Source organism: Leptidea sinapis, chromosome 29 (genome assembly GCF_905404315.1).
Source record: "Leptidea sinapis chromosome 29, ilLepSina1.1, whole genome shotgun sequence".
Taxonomy (NCBI): Eukaryota; Metazoa; Arthropoda; class Insecta; order Lepidoptera; family Pieridae; genus Leptidea; species Leptidea sinapis.
In genome coordinates this window covers 11,519,668-11,540,259 of record NC_066293.1, presented here as the reverse complement: position 1 = coordinate 11,540,259, position 20,592 = coordinate 11,519,668, and the positions used below count along the sequence as shown (strand labels likewise).

General features: G+C 33.1%; 1 protein-coding gene across 1 annotated transcript in view; it reads right to left on the bottom strand.

Moving 5' to 3' along the window:
* Positions 1-15,368, bottom strand: part of LOC126973498 (uncharacterized) — a 65,048-nt gene extending 49,680 nt beyond the window's left edge. Inside the window, exon 1 of the mRNA XM_050820827.1 lies at positions 15,053-15,368. Within this exon, the coding sequence (XP_050676784.1) occupies positions 15,053-15,292 (240 nt within the window). The 5' untranslated portion in view covers positions 15,293-15,368. The remainder of the gene's footprint in view (positions 1-15,052) is intronic.
* Between the last annotated feature and the right edge of the window lie 5,224 nt (positions 15,369-20,592).

The following is a 20,592-nucleotide window of genomic DNA, read 5'->3' as shown; positions in this document are numbered from 1 at the left end:
CTATATAAAGTATTGTTTGTTCTTACGTTCTTTCGTTACTTTTTAAATGAGACTATTACGAAATAGTCTTTTCATCTTTCGGGTTAATATTGACACAAAAATATGTCTTTCTTTTGGTAACAGTCAAATAAACTTTATTCAAATAGGGTTCTGAATCGTCAATCTAAATATTTATTTTAAATTACAGGCAGTGCGGCCGATATTAATAACATATTTGTGCTGCAGTAGAGGACTGGAGTGATTTATAACCTAGGTCCTAAGGAATCATTAAGAGAAAAATTTAAAGAAATAAACATTTTGACTGTTGCTTCTCAATTCATTTTTGATAATGCTCTGTATGTTCATAAGCACATTGAGGAATTTTCTAGAAACTGTGACATTCATAATAAATAAAATAAAAAAATTAAATAAAATCATTTTATTGCAGGTCAGGGACCCATATAAATATGTTTACATATAAGTAGGTAGTCAAAATATTTTAAAATTATAAAAACAAATGTATAATGATAATTAATTAATTAATATGAAATTAAAGTCACTTAAAAAAAATACATAGTCATTTTACGTTAGGGATCTGGTGCCAGTGTTTGTAAAACACATTGTCAAGGGATGATAAATATTTTTATATCAGAACTAGCTGACCCAGCATACGTTGTATTGCCATCATAGTTAACAACTGAAGATAATCTACCAACTAAAGGTAGCTAAAATTAAGTTTTTTTTTACCTCCTGAGAAATTTAGACAGATACAAAGATTCTAATTAGTTATTCATTTTAAACTATTCTCTCAATTTGTTTTGTGAATGACGGGGGCCACATCAAAGGAAAAACAAAATGTGTGTGTGTTTTTTTTAATTCCGAATTTTAAACCTTAGCCAAAATTAGCCAAATCGGTCCAGCCGTTCTCAAGTTTTAGCGAGACTAACGAACAGCAATTCATTTTTATATATATACTAGTGGACCCAACAGACGTTGTCCTGTACACATGTTTTAAATTTGAAAAATCGGTCCAGCCGTTAGGAGCAGTTCACTAACATACGCATGAGCAGGAGAATTATATTATATGGGCGGAATTGAGAATCTAAACCAATCTCAAATTCGAATCCACCTGAAGACACACACCAATCTCAAATTCACTGGAACACACAAAAATATCATCAAAATTGGTCCAGCCGTTTAGGAGGTAGTTCAATTGTGAATCTAAACCATTCTCAAATCCACCTGAATACACACAGAAAGTTTCATTAGAATCGGTCCAGCCGTCTAGGAGGAGTTCAGTGACATACACACGCACACAAGAATTATATATATAAAGATATAGATGTAATCAAATGACGATCACAATTTAATAAAATGGGTGGTAGTTGTTGACGTTCAATAAGTGATTTTAAATCCTATTTTGAATAAAAATATTTGAATTTGAATTTGATGACTTGATTTAATTCTAGAATAAAATCATTAATTTTTCAATTTGGTTTTATAATAGGTGTGTTTTAGTATTTGAGCCGATTACATTATATGTATTTTTGGAACTCCTGCGGGCTTTGCGGAGCAAACATCAATATCTCGCAAATGACAGATTTTTTCCAACTTCTTGACACTTACGGTTATATTTTGGATAATACACACTATAGCTTTATAAATTGTAGCCTATGTGTTATTCTGATGTGTAAGCTATATCATGGTAAAGTTTCATTAAAATCCATTCGGTGGTTTTTGCGTGAAAACGTAACAAACCTACACACACACTCACAAACTTTCTCATTTAAAATATTAGTAGGATATGATAATATTATTATGTTTGGATAAATATTTATTATTACCTAATAATTTATTAGTCAGCACCGCGGACAATCATCACAGGTAACCTGACTAGCATCCCTTTTGACACACACTGTCACACAGCTGCTATATCTTATATCTTTAAATGAGCAATTCTTGTATATATATATATATATATATAATTGGAATCTCGGAATCGGCTCCAACGATTTTCATAAAATTTTGTATATAGGGGGTTTCGGGGGCGATAAATCGATCCTGCTGTTTCAATTTAAAAAAATGTAGTTTTATCCGTTTTAATGAGAAACAGCTACAATAACTTTAGAATACAAAGGTAAATTTCGACACTATATACAAGACTATAGTAGCTCAGATGGGACATTGGGTGATCCGGAAAGCAGAAGACCCGGTTCGAATCCAGATGTCCTATTAGTTTTTTTTTTTTAATTCAAGTTTGTACATTCTTAAAAATCCGAGCGAGGCTCGGTTGTCCGGATATTTATAATAATATCTTGAGAAAGTTATTTATTTATTCTTTGTAAAATAGGTTAGGTTTAATTATCAATTTTTCTTTTTTATTTTTGTACCTATGTAAAGTTTCATGTGTGTGTCAAATAAAAGATATTATTATTATTTATTAAAATTTCGTATTATAAACCTCGCCTTCATGAAGATTTCAACTTGGTTTTCATTTGTATATATTGATGATATGATAGTTAATAATATAATTTTTATTTATATATACAGTAACTCAATTAACTCATTAGCGTACGTAGTAGTAGTAGTAACGATAACTTGTCGCGGATATTGACTGAATTGTTCAATATTTAATGCCAATGTAAGTTACATAGAAGTAATTTCCATCGTATGTAATATCAATAGTAGACGCACGCAAAGTAGGACACAATGAACGGTAAGTCACAAAAGGCGAGCGTATGTTAAGGTCAATATGATGGAACACAGACGCCGTTATTATATTTAGGTATGTATTTACAAGGAAAACATCCAGGACTATTTACATAATAATTTTTATGTTATATGTAGATGAACATCCATTTTAACCGACATCAATAACGGAGGAGGTTCTCAATCCGTTGGTATTTTTAACTTCCTAAGAAAATTTATAATTTCAATAATTCGGGAAATTTGATTTTACCCAGTGTTTCGAATATTGAGTTTTCATTAGATCTCAACGTTTGAAGGTCCAGGAAGCTTCCCTGAATAATTCGCGCGATGGTGTTCGTACGTCTGCATGTATTTGTGTTTGTGTCTGTGTGTGTGCATGGATCTATGTAAATCTCTTATTACTTTTGAACGGCTCGACCGATTTCATCGCTTTTAGTGCCATTCAATATTTTTTCATGTTTTTTTTTAAACTTTTATACGGCTTTACCACTTGAATCCAAAAACTAATCAGCTCTTAATATCAACAAGACTTTCTGTTTACCACAAAGCAGAACCAAACTTGGTGATCATAGTCCGCTATATAGAATGCATTTTTTGCAAATTATTACAGAGATGCTATAGATATCTTCTGTGACCATATACCCAAAATAAAAAATAAATTAAGTACATAGATAAGTTAGCAAGTAAGTAATCTGTTAGTCTTTTTTTTATTCTTGTTAGTGGCTGTTAGTCATAAGTTAATTATAAGTCCTGTTTTTATCAAGCTTGTTTGTTAAGCGTGTTTTATTGCGCTGTAGTTATTGTATCACTTAATCACACATGCCACGTCCAGATCCAGTAGACTCAATTGATAAATAGTATTCTTGTATATTTTACTACTTTGCAATCCATACAATTGTAGTCATTTTTGTGGACTAAATAAAAAAAAAACAAACCACGTCGATCACCACCCTTGGTGGTCAAAACCGTTAGATTCGTTCGTGATGTATCGTTGACAAAAGAGAACCGGCAAAAGTGTTTTTTCGGAATTACTTCGAAATGACTTACTCATAAATCATGAGTTTCAATTAATGGAACCTGGAAGTTTCTTTATGAGGCTCAAAAAACTGTGGAGAATGCCGCAAACCGCGTGAAATCGGTTCATTCATTCAAAAGTTATTGTCGTTTGAAAATTCAAAAAATAGATTCAATAAATATTTGCTTACGTAAAACTTTGTTAAAAATTACCAAATTAAGTAAAATCTGTAAATTCGCAAAATATGCAATTTTAAAAACAGCGTTTTCTAAATATTTTTACAAAATAACTTTAAAATTCCTGCTGAGAATATTGAAAATATTCAAAAGTTGGGAAATTATTGATTTCACCCCGTTTTTCAAAAATCGACATCGATAGCGACATTGCAAGGCCCTATAGAGCGGTTTTTAAGATGGTGTCTGTATGTGTGACTGTGTGTTGCCATTCGAAAGGGCTTGGCTAAACTAAGATTTCTAATATAATTTGGTCCGGTAGATTTTTAGAAATCTCAAAACAACTATAAAAAAAAAATCTTACTGTTTTTTTGGAATCGTTTTTAAACGGCTTTACCGGTTGACGGAAAACTGTATGAAAATCGGTTTAGGAAAAAACTAAATCCTATTCATTCAAAGGTAATTACGGTTTTATTATTTATAAAATAGGGTTTCACTTAACGTTTATCAGACGTTTGAGCTTGAACAGCTCAAAAACATACAACAGCTAACTCTTTGAGCTCGAAGAGCCGAAAGTAATACAAATTATATTTTTACATAACACAAATGACGACTTTGAGCTCAAAGAACACATAAGTACAATTTGAACCGTATATAAGAAAATACCATACACATGATAACTACAAAATTACAATAGTTGATCGTTGTTAAGTCAAGCCGATAATACTCTGCAAAAACCTCTCACTCTGGTAAATTTCATTCCATCGATTTGTCTCAGGGCGTCCCTGATCTATAAATATTTCATTCCAATCGACGTATGAAGTCCCGAGAAAACATCAGCAATACGACACATTTTTTGTTTCTCGATAGTAATGTAACTCCAAACGATCTAGGTCATCCATAAGAGAACTGTACATCATTATATTATATTATGTTATGTTACTCGTATGTATGCATTGTACAGCCTGTATTGCATTTGTACAATATTGTTCGAGAAGTATTTCAATCAATACTTTATGAAGGACATTTTCAACTCTTACATATTAATATGTGATACAAGGTGCTGAACAGTTATAATTGTATTTCTTACCTACTCAAGACTCGTGTTGCAGTAAGAATAGAATATCGCGTTTGTTTGTTTGTAGTCTATGATAGTAACAGCGCAAAATCATTAGGAATCAATCTACGAATGTGGCGGAATATAATATTACATAATTAAGTATTAATATTAATACCTCCAATATAGCGTTGATCTTCAGCTCTTGAATGTGTAAATAATATGTCTAGTAATAGAGTAGACCTATTCGTAGACCACATTATGAAAAATAGAGGTGAAATCAACGGCTTTGTTTTTATACAAGTCCATTGAAAAACCTTTTTTTTTAATACGGCAGGAAGTGGTTTACTTATTGCGTCATGCGTGCGTCAAAAAAACGAAGGATATAAGTAAATGTAAAATATATTTTCTCAAAATTGATTCCTTTAGAATTCTTTATGATGTCATTTCTAATATACTAGATACTACTACCGCTTCGGAAACAAATGGCGCTCTGCGAGAGAAGAAGCGGCGCAAACAGTGGCTGGGATTTTATTATAAAAGTATATACGTTTATCCTTAAAGCTATTATGTACCTTATAAAGCCGACTAGAGTTAGTTACAAACAATCCCTTATTTCTAGTGTTATAATAATGAAAATCACTATTAAGAGCAAAAAGGTGACGATTTTTGTGAACGTATATAAAATTTTCATAAATGTACTGACAATAAACAGTCATTATATTTATTTCTTTAAATTTTTCTTTGAGAGACTGTGTATAACCAAGCTGATATATAGCACGAACAGCTCTCTTTTGCAGAGCAAACACTATATCAATGTCAGCAGCATGACCCCACAGTAAAATACCGTACGTCATGATGCTGTAAATATAACTGAAGTACACTAATCTAGCAGTCGCAACATTCGTGTCGTTCAACTCTCTAATCTTTCTAACGGCATATGCCACAAGAGCTGAGTCTATCTCCTAATTGGACGATATGTGGACCCCACTGAAGCAAGAACGTAGTGTCCACAAGTTCCAATCTCTGGTCATTTATAAGTAGGTTAGTTTGTACCTCCGCTGTGTTTGGTGTAATGAACCATAAACACTTTGTATTTTTTTCCGACTTCAAAAAAGTAGGAGGTTACCAATTCGTCGGTATGTTTTTTTTATGTTTGTTACCATAGAATAATAACGCTTAGAACGTGAGTAGGCCTAAGCGAATTGAAGCACTTTCAATGTGGACGTTTATGACCACATTCGTTTCCCGCCGCGTCAGTGTTATTCTGTCAACTTCCATGACAAACAGCACGATTCAAATTTAAAATGACTTACTGTGCAGTGAAAGGGTGTCACAACGCATCTCAAAATAAAGATAAGGAAATCACATTTCACACCTAAATACTATTTCACAACTTTTAATTTAAGCTAATATATTCGTCAAAACAGCAAAATATTTTGTAAACAAAACAGACGCCACTAATAAAATATGTTGCTATGAATGTACTATATACCCCGAGTTCCTCCGCTGGGATAGTTTTTTGTGTTTATTGGTAGATATTGATAGGAGGCTATAATGTACGACGCCACATGATGTTATAAATATTCAAAGTCAAAGTCAGATAATCTAAATTCAATTAGGCTTAAACTAAGCGCTTTGAATAGTTACTATAAATATTTCTTCTAAATTACTGAATTTACCATATTATGTTCGGAAAAAATTGAGCTCGTGAGAACATTAACGGCCACACGTTTTAACCGACTTCAAAAAAGGAGGAGGTTTTCAATACGTCGGTATGTTTTTGAAGAGTTACTTCTTTATCGACGTATGAGAGAAATTTTATAGCAACTCGTCACGATTTTCGGTTACCGGCCATTATTTTTTTTAAATCCAAGACGGCCGCGCGCCAAATTCTGATTCAAACAATATGGATATCGTATCCAAGGTTCTCGGGGGTGCAGAGAACGAATTTTATGATCATTTTTGAAATCCAAGATGGCTGCCGCGCAAATGTATGATTTCAACCATTTTATTTCCATGTGGCACAACAATTTCCGAAAGATGCCTATAAGTTATTTGGTATTAGGGTTATCATTGTAACCACCACGCATACGTATAGCCCCAAAAGAATACAAAAGTAAGAACAAGAACCTCGAACAGGATATCCATATAATTGTTGAAATCATAATTTGGCGCGTCGGCTTAAATAATAGTTTTATTAATAATAGCTGGCAGGAGCTCTATCGTCTCGCTTTTTCTTTTCTACGATTTTCAAATCACAACGATTCTAAACAAGTTTCAATTCAATAAAATAATACATATGCATATAATAACTACGTGTTGTTTTTATTAAATTATAAATTTATATTTTACTAGCTGACCCAGCAAACGTTGTATTGCCATATAAAATAATAAATAAAAAAATCCATTGCCATCTTGCAACCCTATTGCGGATCTGTGGATGTAACAGAATAATATAAAAATCGCGATAGAAAAATATTTGTTTATCGTAGACGGATGAAAATTAGAAGTTGTATGTATTTTTAGAGTTGTATCATAAAAAATAAATAATTTATCTAAAAAAAAATTGGGGTGGACTACCCTTAACATTTAGGGGGATGAAAAATAGATGTTGTCCGATTCTCCGACCTAACCAATATGCACACAAAATTTCATGAGACTCGGTCAAGCCGTTTCAGAGGAGTTTAACTACAAACACCGCGATACGAGAATTTTATATATTAGATTTCTTCTTTCTTATTACATTTAATTTAGTATTTCTCACAATTTACCGATTTGGGGAAATGTCTATTCACTTGCAACATTATTTGGCTGTGTGTGTGCGTGTTGGCGAATGTAAGTACGTGACGCTCACGCACACATTAATCATAATGTTACTTCTTTAATGACAGGAACTATGAATGAAACTATCGTTGCAAGCGATATTATTCTATGTTTGTTACCTCAAAACTTTCGACAAGGTGACAATTTGAAAGCTGGTGCTTCCCGTGTGGTCCCGTTGTAATTTGGTCCAGATCTGACAGTAGCATCCATGAGAAAACCATAAAAGTCTTAAATTTGCTATACATACGTATAGCAAAGTGGATGATAAATTTACCAATAACTCAATATCACGCCAACCGATTTCGATGAACTTTTTTTTATTGGAAAGGATATATTACAAAGATAGTTTGGTAAGAGTTTGGTTAGGTTCTGATTACGGAATCCATGACAAAGTAACGGAAGTCTTCAATTCCTAGGAGTAAATCAACGATACTCGGTCGGATCTTTTTTATGCTATCCGGATATTTAAGTCATCTACCATAACATAGTTATGGTCAAGTAATTGTCGTAGTCGAATATGATAATCAATGGGAACTAACCTTAACAACTTCCAGTAAGGGTGCGATCTGTGACAGAATTTCTAACTGTCTGTAATCAAATTGTAAAGCGCTTACGTTCATTTCTGCATTGAAAAATTATGTACATCTATACATATTTGGACAAATTGCTAGTTAGTGTATTCGAATTCACAAAAAATAAAAATAATTGTGTATTTTTATACAATCTAATCGTTAATATATATAAGAAACAAGAAAGGACAGAGAATAGAACCCTGTGGAACACCTATTCCCACAGGTTTACTCGAAGACCGTTTGCCATTAACATCGACTATCTGAACTCTTTTGCTTAAATGTGATTTTAACAGATTTAGGGCTCTATTTTTTACTCCATAATGCTTTAGTTTTAGGAGTAAAGTTTCATGGTAGACGAAGTCAAATCACAAAAAATTCCCAATGCATCCTGTGACTCTTCCCAGGCGTCAAAGATGTGCTCAATGAGTCTAGTACCCGCATTAATTGTTGATAAGCCCCAGTGAAACCAAATTGATTTTCGTTCAATAATTTACATAAATGCATTTGTAGCTGTTGAAGCAAAATTTTTTCAAATATTTAATAAAAACAGGCAGCATTGAAATAGGCTTGAAATTAGCAGGGTCAAAAGAACTGCCCGATTTAAACAAAGCTATAACTTTGCTGTATTTCATGAGGTCAGGGAACACACCCTCATCTATGCATTCGTTAAATATTATTGCTAATAATTCAGGTGCTATAATGTCAAGTATGTATTTTACAATATTAGTCGAATGGCCCCATAGATCCTTTGTATTTTTAGGTTAATTCATTTGAAGATATTTAGTATATCGATACCTTTAACATACTGAAATTACAAATCAATGGAAGATACTGGTACGTGTAATTTAAGCATATCATGTGCTGCTTTTGGTGAAGAGTTAAGGTCGTGATAAGCGGGATTCCGGAGAATTATTTATCAAATTCATAACGTGGTTATATTTAAACATATAGAGGTGTTACGGCAATTCGATCTACCAGTTTCATTGTTATTTACATTCCAAGTTGATTTTACTTTATTATTACTGTTTTTAATTTTATCTGAGATGAAACGTGTCTTCGCTTCATGACAAATTACTTTAAAGAGGTTGGAATATATTCAAAGTCAAATAAACTTTATTCAAACAGGCGCAAAGCGCTTTTGAATCGTTACTACAAATATTTTTTGTAAATTACTGAATTTACCATATTATGTTCGTAAAAAGTTGGGGACGTAAGAAGATCATACAAGAAACTCAATGGCCACTCTTTTGGCATTTGGGCCACTTCAATCAAATGCAGTATCTTACAATGGTTGTAATGCACATAGAACAGTTTAAAGAGATTAGAATGGCCACCAGTCGTAATTTGTATGGGAACTACTGTCACCACTCGATGTTATACCACACGCCTTAGACACGCCCTAGTCAAATAAACCAATGACTTTCTATACATATTATAGGCACATGCCACAAATGATATCATAATAACCTTCAACTGCTATGTCTGTACTGTGTTGTTAATAACTTTTAAAAAATTGTGAAAACATACAGAAAAGGAACATTTAATTGGTGAAAGATGAGATGAGACTTAATTGGACTTTTATGTTCAACAAAATACTGAAAATAAATACAGAAAGTGAAAATACTAAAGACGAGGCTGTAAGGCCCTAGCAAGTAAGGCTTATAGCCTGTTCACAAGAACGAATTAAAAAAAAGTACTCTGTGCTCCTGTCAAAGCAAATATGAAAGGAGGTGCGTTCATAACTCGTTTTAATCAGTTTATATTTACGAAAACAGTAAAGCAAACCTTTAACTTGTAATTCAAAGAACTGTATATACATAATATTACTATTATTTAATAAGTACTTAAAGTTAAAAAAGGGTCCACCAAGAAATGCAACAACTACCGACTCATATTCTTGATATCTTATGCAAGTAAGGTGAAGTTCCACATAATTAACACAAGGCTAGTGGCCTACCTCTCAAGGCAGATTGCACCCGAGCATGCCGGATTTGTTAAGGGAAGAGGCACTCGCGAAGAAATTCTTATACTGAGTCAGATTATTGAGAAGGCCAGAGAATTCAATACAACCCTTTATATCTGCTTTGTGGACTTTCGCAAAGCATTTGACACGGTCATATGGACACACCTCTGGAAGATACTTGCGGAAATGGGTGTACCTCTCATCAAATCTTTGATTTTGGGGAAAATATAGAAGTCACAGGGTGCTGGGTTGAGGCTATGTGCAGGATGGGTGACGAGTTGTACTTTTTCGGAAGCTATAAATGACCTCGTTTTGTTGGCCGTATGTGAAGAACTGTTGTCATGATGTAGGAAAACGCGGCTTTATGGTCGTCTTTCGCGAGATTTATTTAACACCCTGGGTGGTACAATATCACTCAGCATTAACACTCTTTTGATCTTCAAGTAGAATTGTGCATATGGGACCCGTAGTTGAGAAAAAAAATGCGATCAATTTTTTACCAACGTTTCTCGCCAGCTACCCTTTCTATTTTATTTGCACAGATATTAAAAATGGATTCCAAACAGAACTAGCAAACTCGAGATGACTGCGAACATAACTATTACATAGCGCCTTGTACGTTAAAGCTCTCTTAAAGGGCTTTCCTACCCGAAGTAGGAAACCTAATTGTTCAAAATCTTTATTTATAACGCTATCTACATGAGGTACAAAAGTGACTTTAGAATCCATAATTACACCTAGATCACGAATTTGATCAAGGCGAGCAAGTTCTTTTTGAAAAAGTTTGTATTGAAATTATATGGGTTCTCTTTTTCTGCTAAAACTTATAACAAACGTTTTTTTGGTTATAAAATATCTCGAAATTACTTAAATCACTCTGTAAAGCATCACAGTCACCAATGTCGCGGATGACTTTAAAGATTTTTGTGTCATCGGTGTATATATGTAAATTGGAACGGTTTACACTTTCTATGACATCATTAAGGTATAGTATAAATAACAACGGTCCTAAATGTGATCCTTGTGGAACACCAGAAGTAAGGAGGTTGTACTGAGAGGTATACCCATCCACTGCAACTGCCTGCGACCGGTTTTCAATATACGACTTTATCCAGCGAAAAAGATCCCCGTGTATACCAAGTTGCCAAAGTTTCATATGAAGGCGCAGCTTGAGTCTTCTGGGGATTAAATTGGACAAGGTTAAATTTACCCCATTCAGCGACCTTCTCAAGAGAGGACTCGATAGAAGACATATGTTTCTCCCGGCACTGGACAATTTCCTGAGAGGTCTGCATAGCTATGTATATTAGAGGTATCCAACATATCATTGATATGCAGAAGATATAGTATAGGAGATAGCACAAAACCTTGGGGCACTCCAGCGTTCTCGGGCTTCGGGTTGGAGCAATAACCGTCGACTACAAACTGCATACTGCCTGCAGTGGGGAAGCTGGCGGTCCACTTGCATAAACTCTCGGGAAGCCAAAATGATGGAAGTTTTGAGAGAAGCGGCTTGTGCCGTACATGATCAAAGGCCTTCGCAATATCCAGGCTAGCTGCCAGGCCTTCTCTCATGCTTCCGAAAGCCTCCGCTATGTGTTAGGTAAACCAGAAGAACTCCTGCCGACCGATCCTGTTGAAAGCCGTACTGACGGTTGTTGATCAACTGGTGACCAAGAGCTGGCGGTTAATTACCCACGCTCTCCATTATTTTGGAGAGCAGGGAGGTAGCCAGCCTGTAGTTTGCCGGATTAGGTCCATCCGATACAAAAAAGGGGATAGTTCGGATCTCCTTTATTGTATAGGATGGACCTTTTTAATATGAGTGCCGGAATAAACAACATAAAATCTATTTAAAGTATTTAGAAACTGAAGTACCAATTCGGAATTTTTATTCCTTAAAGCTTTATTTCATTAGGCTTTTGCCAATTTTACTTTTCAGGTTTTCGGTATTTATAAGTATTTATGATAGCCTTAAAAATATCCGCTTACCTTAAAAGAAATTCATAAAAATCAATACAATCTATGATTTTTTTTTTTAATTACTGACGAGACTGTTTCTTGACTTCAATAAAATATTAATTTCTTTAGTCCACTATTTTTTGGTGTTTGAGAGTCGGTTGTTCGCGGAAATCGCGTTCCGTCGCGGCGGTGTTTTTAAAAACTTTTAAAACCGGACTTCAATTGAAACCCCGCCTGGACGCTCCCCGGACACCTTCTAAACTAGGACAAATCCGGTGAAACCCGGACGGACGGCAACCCTACCCATTATTAATAATTACTATACCGGAACAGTTAACGCTCTTTCTTAAGCCGTTTACCGATCAACGAAAGAAGTTCTTTAAGGCAAATTACAATAAAGTAAAAACCATCTCACAATTATTAAATTTTTCATGAATTCAAAAATTGCCACGTAAACGAAATAATATCAGTTTTCAATCGTATCCTTTACAATGTCATAGAAAAACATATTTATTTATATATTATATATAAATAAAAAACATTATCAAAAAAAAACAACCAAATTCAAAACAATAAATATAATATGATACTAAAAAGTATTAAAATAATTCCGAGTTTTATACAATCTAATTAATTAATTTCTAGAAACGATTATTTTATTTTCGGAAGAGTTTTCTCAACGGAGATTTCCCTATACTTGTGGAAAAGGGCAAAAATCGTGCCAGTGTACAAAACAGGTGATAGCAATGACGTAAAAAACTATACCCCTATATATTGTCATGTATTTCTAAGCTGTTTGAATATCTTGTCTTTCCAATAAATAGGCGCCATCTTGAAAGCGAAATCTGCATGTGTTCAGGAAGAGACGCTCTGTCCAAAGAAATTTAGTGTCCTTTATGTCTTTTATTAGTAAATAGATAAACAAAGGATACAACCCGTTTTATTTTCAGCGTTCATAAATGATATCGTCTCTTCGAATCATCATTGTAAATATCTACTTTTTGCTGACAGTTTGCACATTTAATGACATACAGCTAGTCCAAAGTGATCTTCATCGTATTAAAACTTGGTGTGATTTGAATGGAATGATTATTAATACAAATAAATCTTATCAAATATTGTATAAATATCTATTCTCGAGACAGACATTTGCAGGGAACTTCTGAGAGAAATAAACTTCTACATCCCTTACAGGTATCCACGACATTCCATTGCAAAAATTTGTCGTTTTTTTAAATTTATTTAATTATAAAAGTATGCACAGTTGGTACTTAAATTCATGCACCTCGCAGCTGTAGAACGAACGTCTTGAAATTCTCTCCATTACATAGAATATGTTCCGAGTACAATCGACTGCCTGCGTCTGCTTACGTTTAATAGTACTTTTAGGTAAAAACTGTAGATTTAATATTATTGTAAGTAGCATTATTGTTCCACGAGAGCTGCTGCCGACCAACTACTTACGTAGTTTGGCAGATTGTACTTATGAAATTTGTAATGGCTACTTGAATAATAAATAAAACTAAAAAAAGAACGAACCACAGATCTTAGTAATTATTGAAAAGTTTGCCTTAATAAGCACTATCTTGTGTGTATGCTTATTTTACCTACCGTTTTTTTGTACAAATAAAATACATATATATTATTTTATTAGAATTAATACCGTCTTATGAATAGAGCAAGATGAACACACCTGTAATTGGCTTGTAGAATGAATTACACTGTATTTTTTGTATGTTAAGCTGTTAATGGGTCAATAAATATTAAGACCGTTAAACCAACATCGCCAATTTACAGAGCAATACAAACTGATTCACCATTCAAGGGTCAATGGCCCACGGAAGTTTTCGACACAGTTATACCGTTGAGTGATCAAATACGTCTATCCATTTATTTAGAATTTTCTGCAGATTGGACTTCTATGGAGATGCAAATGAGCTTATGAGCTACGATGGCCGGTACCTGTCAAGGTAATAAGTCAAGAACGACCGGCAATAAGCGATAAACACTGCAAAGGAATCTAAAGGAGCAATTGTAAACGGCAAGGTTCATCTTCAAATGCAAAATCCCCTAAAATATAAACAAAAAATACATAAATATTAGAATAAACAAAACATTACTGTAAGTTTAGAGATAAATTAGAAGAAAAGTCAATTTTGCAATTTAGTGAATAATTCTGATAAGCTTTTTTAAACGTGTAAAGATATTTTTCGCATCTTTTATCTATTTAAATGTACCAACCTACCAACCTACTTGATGTAAATAGTTAAATTTCTGGTTCGTATATGTATTGTCTATGCAAATTACCTTCATTGAAAATCCCACGTATAAACGTAAAACACATTTTAAAGTATTCAAGCTGTTAAAATAAAATGTTTGAATATGTAAATTTCGTTAACATTCAGACTAACTCTTTGTTTTACAGCGGGCGGTTTATTGGATGTGCATTGTCTAGTGAATAGTATTACGAAATATTATATTATTCTCCTAATTTCAATATTCATTGAGAAAGAGAAGGAAACAACAAATGAGTGGAAACTTTTAAAATAATATATTTTATAAAAAAAATCCAATGAGGCCTATTTAGTATCAAATATATTTATCAAATTCACGTAATACTCTAAAGAACAGGTCAACGAAGTTGTATTTGTGAAATTTTTACAAATATGAATCTTTACGAGTTAGTTATAGAAGGTAACCGAAGAGCCGGGTTACTAACAAGAAAACAAACTCGTATTGACTATTAACAACAATATGAATCTATGTATATTGTTTTGTAAACAACAAAAGCCTTACCTGTAGGCTTTCGAGGTACCGTGAACGGGGAGCCCCTGAGGGCGGTCTCTCCAATAGCAGCAGTTCAGTCAGTACTATTACGCCAAATACCGCGAAAAACATGATGAAAATGAAGAAGCTGATGTTCGCGCGCTCCTTGGCTCGTGAAGGGGTCGAGCGCTGTCGCCACCGCATGGCGACGGGGCCAGTCCTGAGGGCACAGGCCGAGGACATGCGACACCAGGATCCCACTGCATTCATTAACCCCTCGGTCACCAGGAGTGAGGCGCGCTCCCTCGCACTCCGTACATCACCGACCTCCCGCTACGGTCCGCTCAACACACTGAGTGACACGCCACTGACACGCGCATCCGATGACATCTAACAAGACCATAGGGTTGCTACTCTGTCCGCGGAAATTGCAACATATTAAAACTTTTTGAAAAATATAGGTAATAGTAAGACATTTTATAATGAATCACCAATTATATCATACGACCTAATATTAAGAGTACCCTTCAATTAAGTCATTATATTAAATATTTATATTTAATCATGTGACATTAAATTATTTGCTTTGTAGGTTCCAAACCGACATAAATTTAAAAAGAAGTATTTATTGAATTACAATTATATTTTATGCTCCTGTACATAATCACAGTGGCCCAGAACAAATCATGATGTGAATTTTTATTAAAATATTACCCATAATGTCAGTAAATTTACACTTATGGCAATGCACACAATTTCCCCCGAGCATGCGTAGTGGGCGAGTCTGCCCGCCCTTCGCTCAATGACTTGTCGGTGAACGTGGGCTTGGGAACATTATGAACACCCCTCACAATCAAAATATACGCTTCGTGGATTTCTTATCATATTCTCTTAAATTTCTGATAGTGGTATCAGTAGTTAACATTAGTACTATTGTAGTTACTATCTGATTTTTCCATAGATATAAATATATTATGTCTGATAAAATAAATTTCTTCATTTAATCTACATAGATAAGTTAGCCTTATGTTATATGAGATGGAGCAGAGTATCAGCAGTAGACTATGAGTAAATCAGTGCATTCACCATTATTTAATATAAGAAAACAATTTTATAAATTAATTACTACTATTTATTCTCATGACAACGTAATAACTCTGATAACTACTTTTGTAGTCATAGTAACCAAAAGTCACTATTCTTAATCTATGAGTAAGACCTCTATGATACCTTAGCTGTATATGTTCAAAGTGCTACTTCTACATATTGCGTGTAATGTTTGCTTTATAATTATTTTACATTAATCACTACCTGTAGTTTATTGTTGTCTCATAAAACCTCAATTACACGCACATGTCCAATTTTTATTTTTATTTTGCATTTTTTTCAGTTATTCGTGTAAGTCAAGACGTTTGTGTATTTTGTTGCATCACTTTACACATATTATAATTAAAAACGATAAATTGTAAAACGATGGAACTGTAGATTTAAAGAGTGCCAATGTAATTCGTGCTACTTCTTCTCATAAAGCTCAACCTTTTGTACTGAAGTGGTGGTACTTTTAACTGAGAATCACTTCTTTGACTTGAAAGTGATTTGATTTGGTTTTTAATAAAGAAGAAAATCAATAAAGAAAATGCTGTTTGGCTGATTTGATTTGATAACATGATAATATCACTAAGTTCTTTAAAACATGACTGGTGTTCACATACAGTTTGATTAATTTAATATCGTGCGTCTACTTTTAATTAAATCATGACTTGACGAACATTTTTCATAGCCAAGCGTTTCTTGAATTAAGTAAGTACGTGTTGAATGTGACGTTAATTAATATTATTAATGCTAATGTGTGTCTGTATACACTATAACTACTTAACCAATCTTCATAAAATTCGGCACAAACTTTGTCAGGGGTACAGAAAAGAACGTAATATAATAGGGTAAATTTTATTCCGCTAATTAACGTGTGCGCTACGAAGTTTAGGTTGAATCTATAAGTACATGTGACATATGAGCACAACTAATAAATTAAAAGGTTCCTTTAATGGGATTGAATTTGGAATATTTTAAAAATCTGAGACGGCAGCCATGCAGGGTTATGTTAAATGTTACAACATTAATAATGTTTCCATGTTTTGTGTGAAACCAGAGAAATAATTTGACATTGATTTTAAATCTAAGATGCAAACAGCGATTTTTAATTTCATATGGGTAATATAATAACATATACACAAAGACATATGTAAATCAGAGTAGTAAATTTACTGATGTGTAGTAAGATTTTATGTCTGGGATATTGTTATTGCCTTAAGACATGCCAAACTTATAGGTTTCCCGAAAGTAACGAGTAATATCTAAGTCTCATGACGCTGAGCGTCTGGGAAACTTTAATAATGATGTTTACATTTGTAATTTGTAATGAATTTTGTTTACATACTGGAACAAGTGCGCTGTAATACGTAGCACAGAACAACGTGACCCGCACATACGGTGTCATAACGTCATTTATGCAAATGACTTAATATTTCAATAGAAGCATTTGAAAATTCAATCGACTTATCAAACGAGTTACTTTCGACTAAAACAACTTAATGATAATAAATATTAACTACAACTTTAAACTTCATTTTTAAGTAAAACCAAATCATCTCACTAATTACTATTTAAAAAATATAATCGTTTAAAAATTACTACCCTCCCAGAAGTGACGTTATGGCACTAGACAACAATTAACCGGACAATTGTGTCAAAACAAATAAAACACAAAATCATACATTTCTAAAAAAAAAATATATTATAGTAAAAAACAAGTATAACAAAATTTTGTTTTTCTACATAGAACTTTATTATCAATCAGACTTTTTAATAACAGTCATTTTCTCATTAATCCTACTAATTTTATAAATGTGAAAGTTTGTATGTCTGGATGTATGTTTGAACTTCTTTAACGCAAACACTACTGAATGAATTTTGATGAAACTTTGCAATAATATAGCTTACACACCAGAATAACATATAGGCTATAATTTATAAAAATATTGTGCGAATTATCTATACATTTAAACAAAATTGGAGTGTCAGTTTGTAATATTGAAATAACCGTTTTTTACTAAATGTATATTATGAATATGTATATACAAACAAACAAACAAACAAATATTTATTTATTACAACAAATACACCAAAATAAAATTTTTTACAATTTTTGTCTGTCGGTCTGTCTGTCTGTTTGTTCCGGCTAATCCGGCGACTTTTATTGGCTGGTAGCTGATGTAATAAGGAGTAACTTTATGTTAGGCTATGTTTATTTTATAAAAATGAAGCAATCCAAGGAACGGTCTTACTCTAAAAAAATTATATGGCAAAACAACGTTTGCCGGGTCAGCTAGTCTAATAATAATATATTAACTAATAGTCAACCGTATCAAATTCATTTACTTATCTTTAATACGAATTTGGTAAACACTCAAACAATTTGTTAAAAACAATTATCACATTTCCACGTCAATCAGGGACATTCAATGCTGTCATTGCAATTATCTATAGAACTTTACTATTAATTAGGCATTTTAATCACAGTTACTGTACCCGTATGGTATTACAGTATCAAATACAAATTGTTTTACTTATTCTAATTATCATTATGTTCATACTAATTTGGTATACACTCTTAACTTAGAATCCCTGCCACACTATTTCACACTACATTCCCAGGAAAATCAGGGATTTTTAACGCTCCGGTTACAATAGTTGTTTTTCCTGCAAGAGTTTGAAAATTATAAGTAAAATTAAAATTAAAAGAGATCTTGGAACCAGATTTACCTCCAATAATTGCAATAGATCACGCTTTTTGCGTTCTGTAATTGGTATTTTCGAAGTGTAAGCTTGCTTCAAGGGAATTTCATCTATTCTTCGAATGCCTCTACTGCCGCTTAATTTTTTTGGTTGAACAATAGCTTTTGCTTGTTCGATTAGTTTTGTAAGTGGTTCGATATTGGTAATTTTCACAATTCTTGGTGAATTTAATACTTTTACAGTTTTGATAAATCGCCATTGACATTTTTCGCCATATTAAAATTCATGTTCTCCTCGAGTAATTTCAAATCGAAGAAATCGTCATAATTCATTTCATGTACCACAAATGGTTTGCCAGTCTTATTTGCTCCACGAATTAGGGAAATGTATTGGTCAGGAACATAAATACATTCAGCATTTTTGGCTCTCACAGATTTTTCTATTATTGAATGAGGTTCATTTTACGTGGCCACATCCACGAATTAAAAAGTTGTGTTGAATTGAGTTAATATTTAAGAGGGGACGCTAGCAGCGTTATTCCATACAAACGTAATCCCCTTTTCTCTCCCTGGATAATGCTTCTAGAGAGGAGATTTTTTGTCAAAAAATCTAGATATGGTAAAGCTATGTCGGTACGTTTTGTTTTTTTTTCAATCAACTAACGACATAAGAAAATATGACTCTTTGAACATCGTAGAAAATGCCATTTTTATTCCACCCTGTTCTGACGAATACGTAACAATTTTGAAAAGTTTTTTAGAAAAAAGGAAAACCTATCCACACAGACTCATTCTTTCCGAAGATATTGTACCAAAAATTTTTTTGGTAGGTTCAATATTCTAGAGGATAAAAAAATCAACTACGTTTAAAAAAACCGACTTCAAAAACTGAAAAGTATCAAATAACTAAAAATTAAATATTGGGCATATTATTTAGCGTACTACAAATTTCATTAGTGAATATCCATTTCCTGAACAGAAACCTACCCCAGATTCCTTCCACAAACGTTTTATTTATGCTTTGTTACAAATTTAGGTTTTCACTATACACTATTTCAATATTTATATATATATTTTACATTCGTGATTGAATGTAAAATGTTCTCGTATCATAATCACGACAAAGTCTTTCCCGCTGTCTGTCCCTATGTAACTATAATAATAATATTTACACAAATTATCTTGCCCCAAGTTAAGCATATATAGCCTGTGTTATGGGTTACAAGACAATGATATATTTAATGCAATATACTTACTTAAACGTACATAAAATCAAATAAACATACATATAAACGTTTAAACATCCAAGTCAACAACATGTATGCATAGATCTTTAAAACTACGTTACGTAGTTTTTAATACGTAGAAGATATAGTGTTGGTGGGCCCCCCACATGGTCCGGAACAGGTGTGATGAGGGCATCGCTGGACCGATCGTCATGGCCATCTTTGGGGGAGTTAATTTGTCAACATTTGTTTGTAGTGGACGTCTTCCAGCTGTATGATAATGATGATTATGATGATAGTAAAGAAACACTGATCATTTTAGAGTTTTCTAATGTGATGTCGTAAATGAACACATTGTTGTTCGATTATATGTCTATCTCTTAGTGATAATCCACAATATAATCCACCATTTTTTAACCTTTACACATTGTGCATTTAATATAGATCAACATGGCCTTTTACAGCATTTAATTTAAATGAATATTTTCGAAGATTTAAAATATATATTGATACACAAACTTTTCAGTAGGTAGTGAAAATAATTACTCAA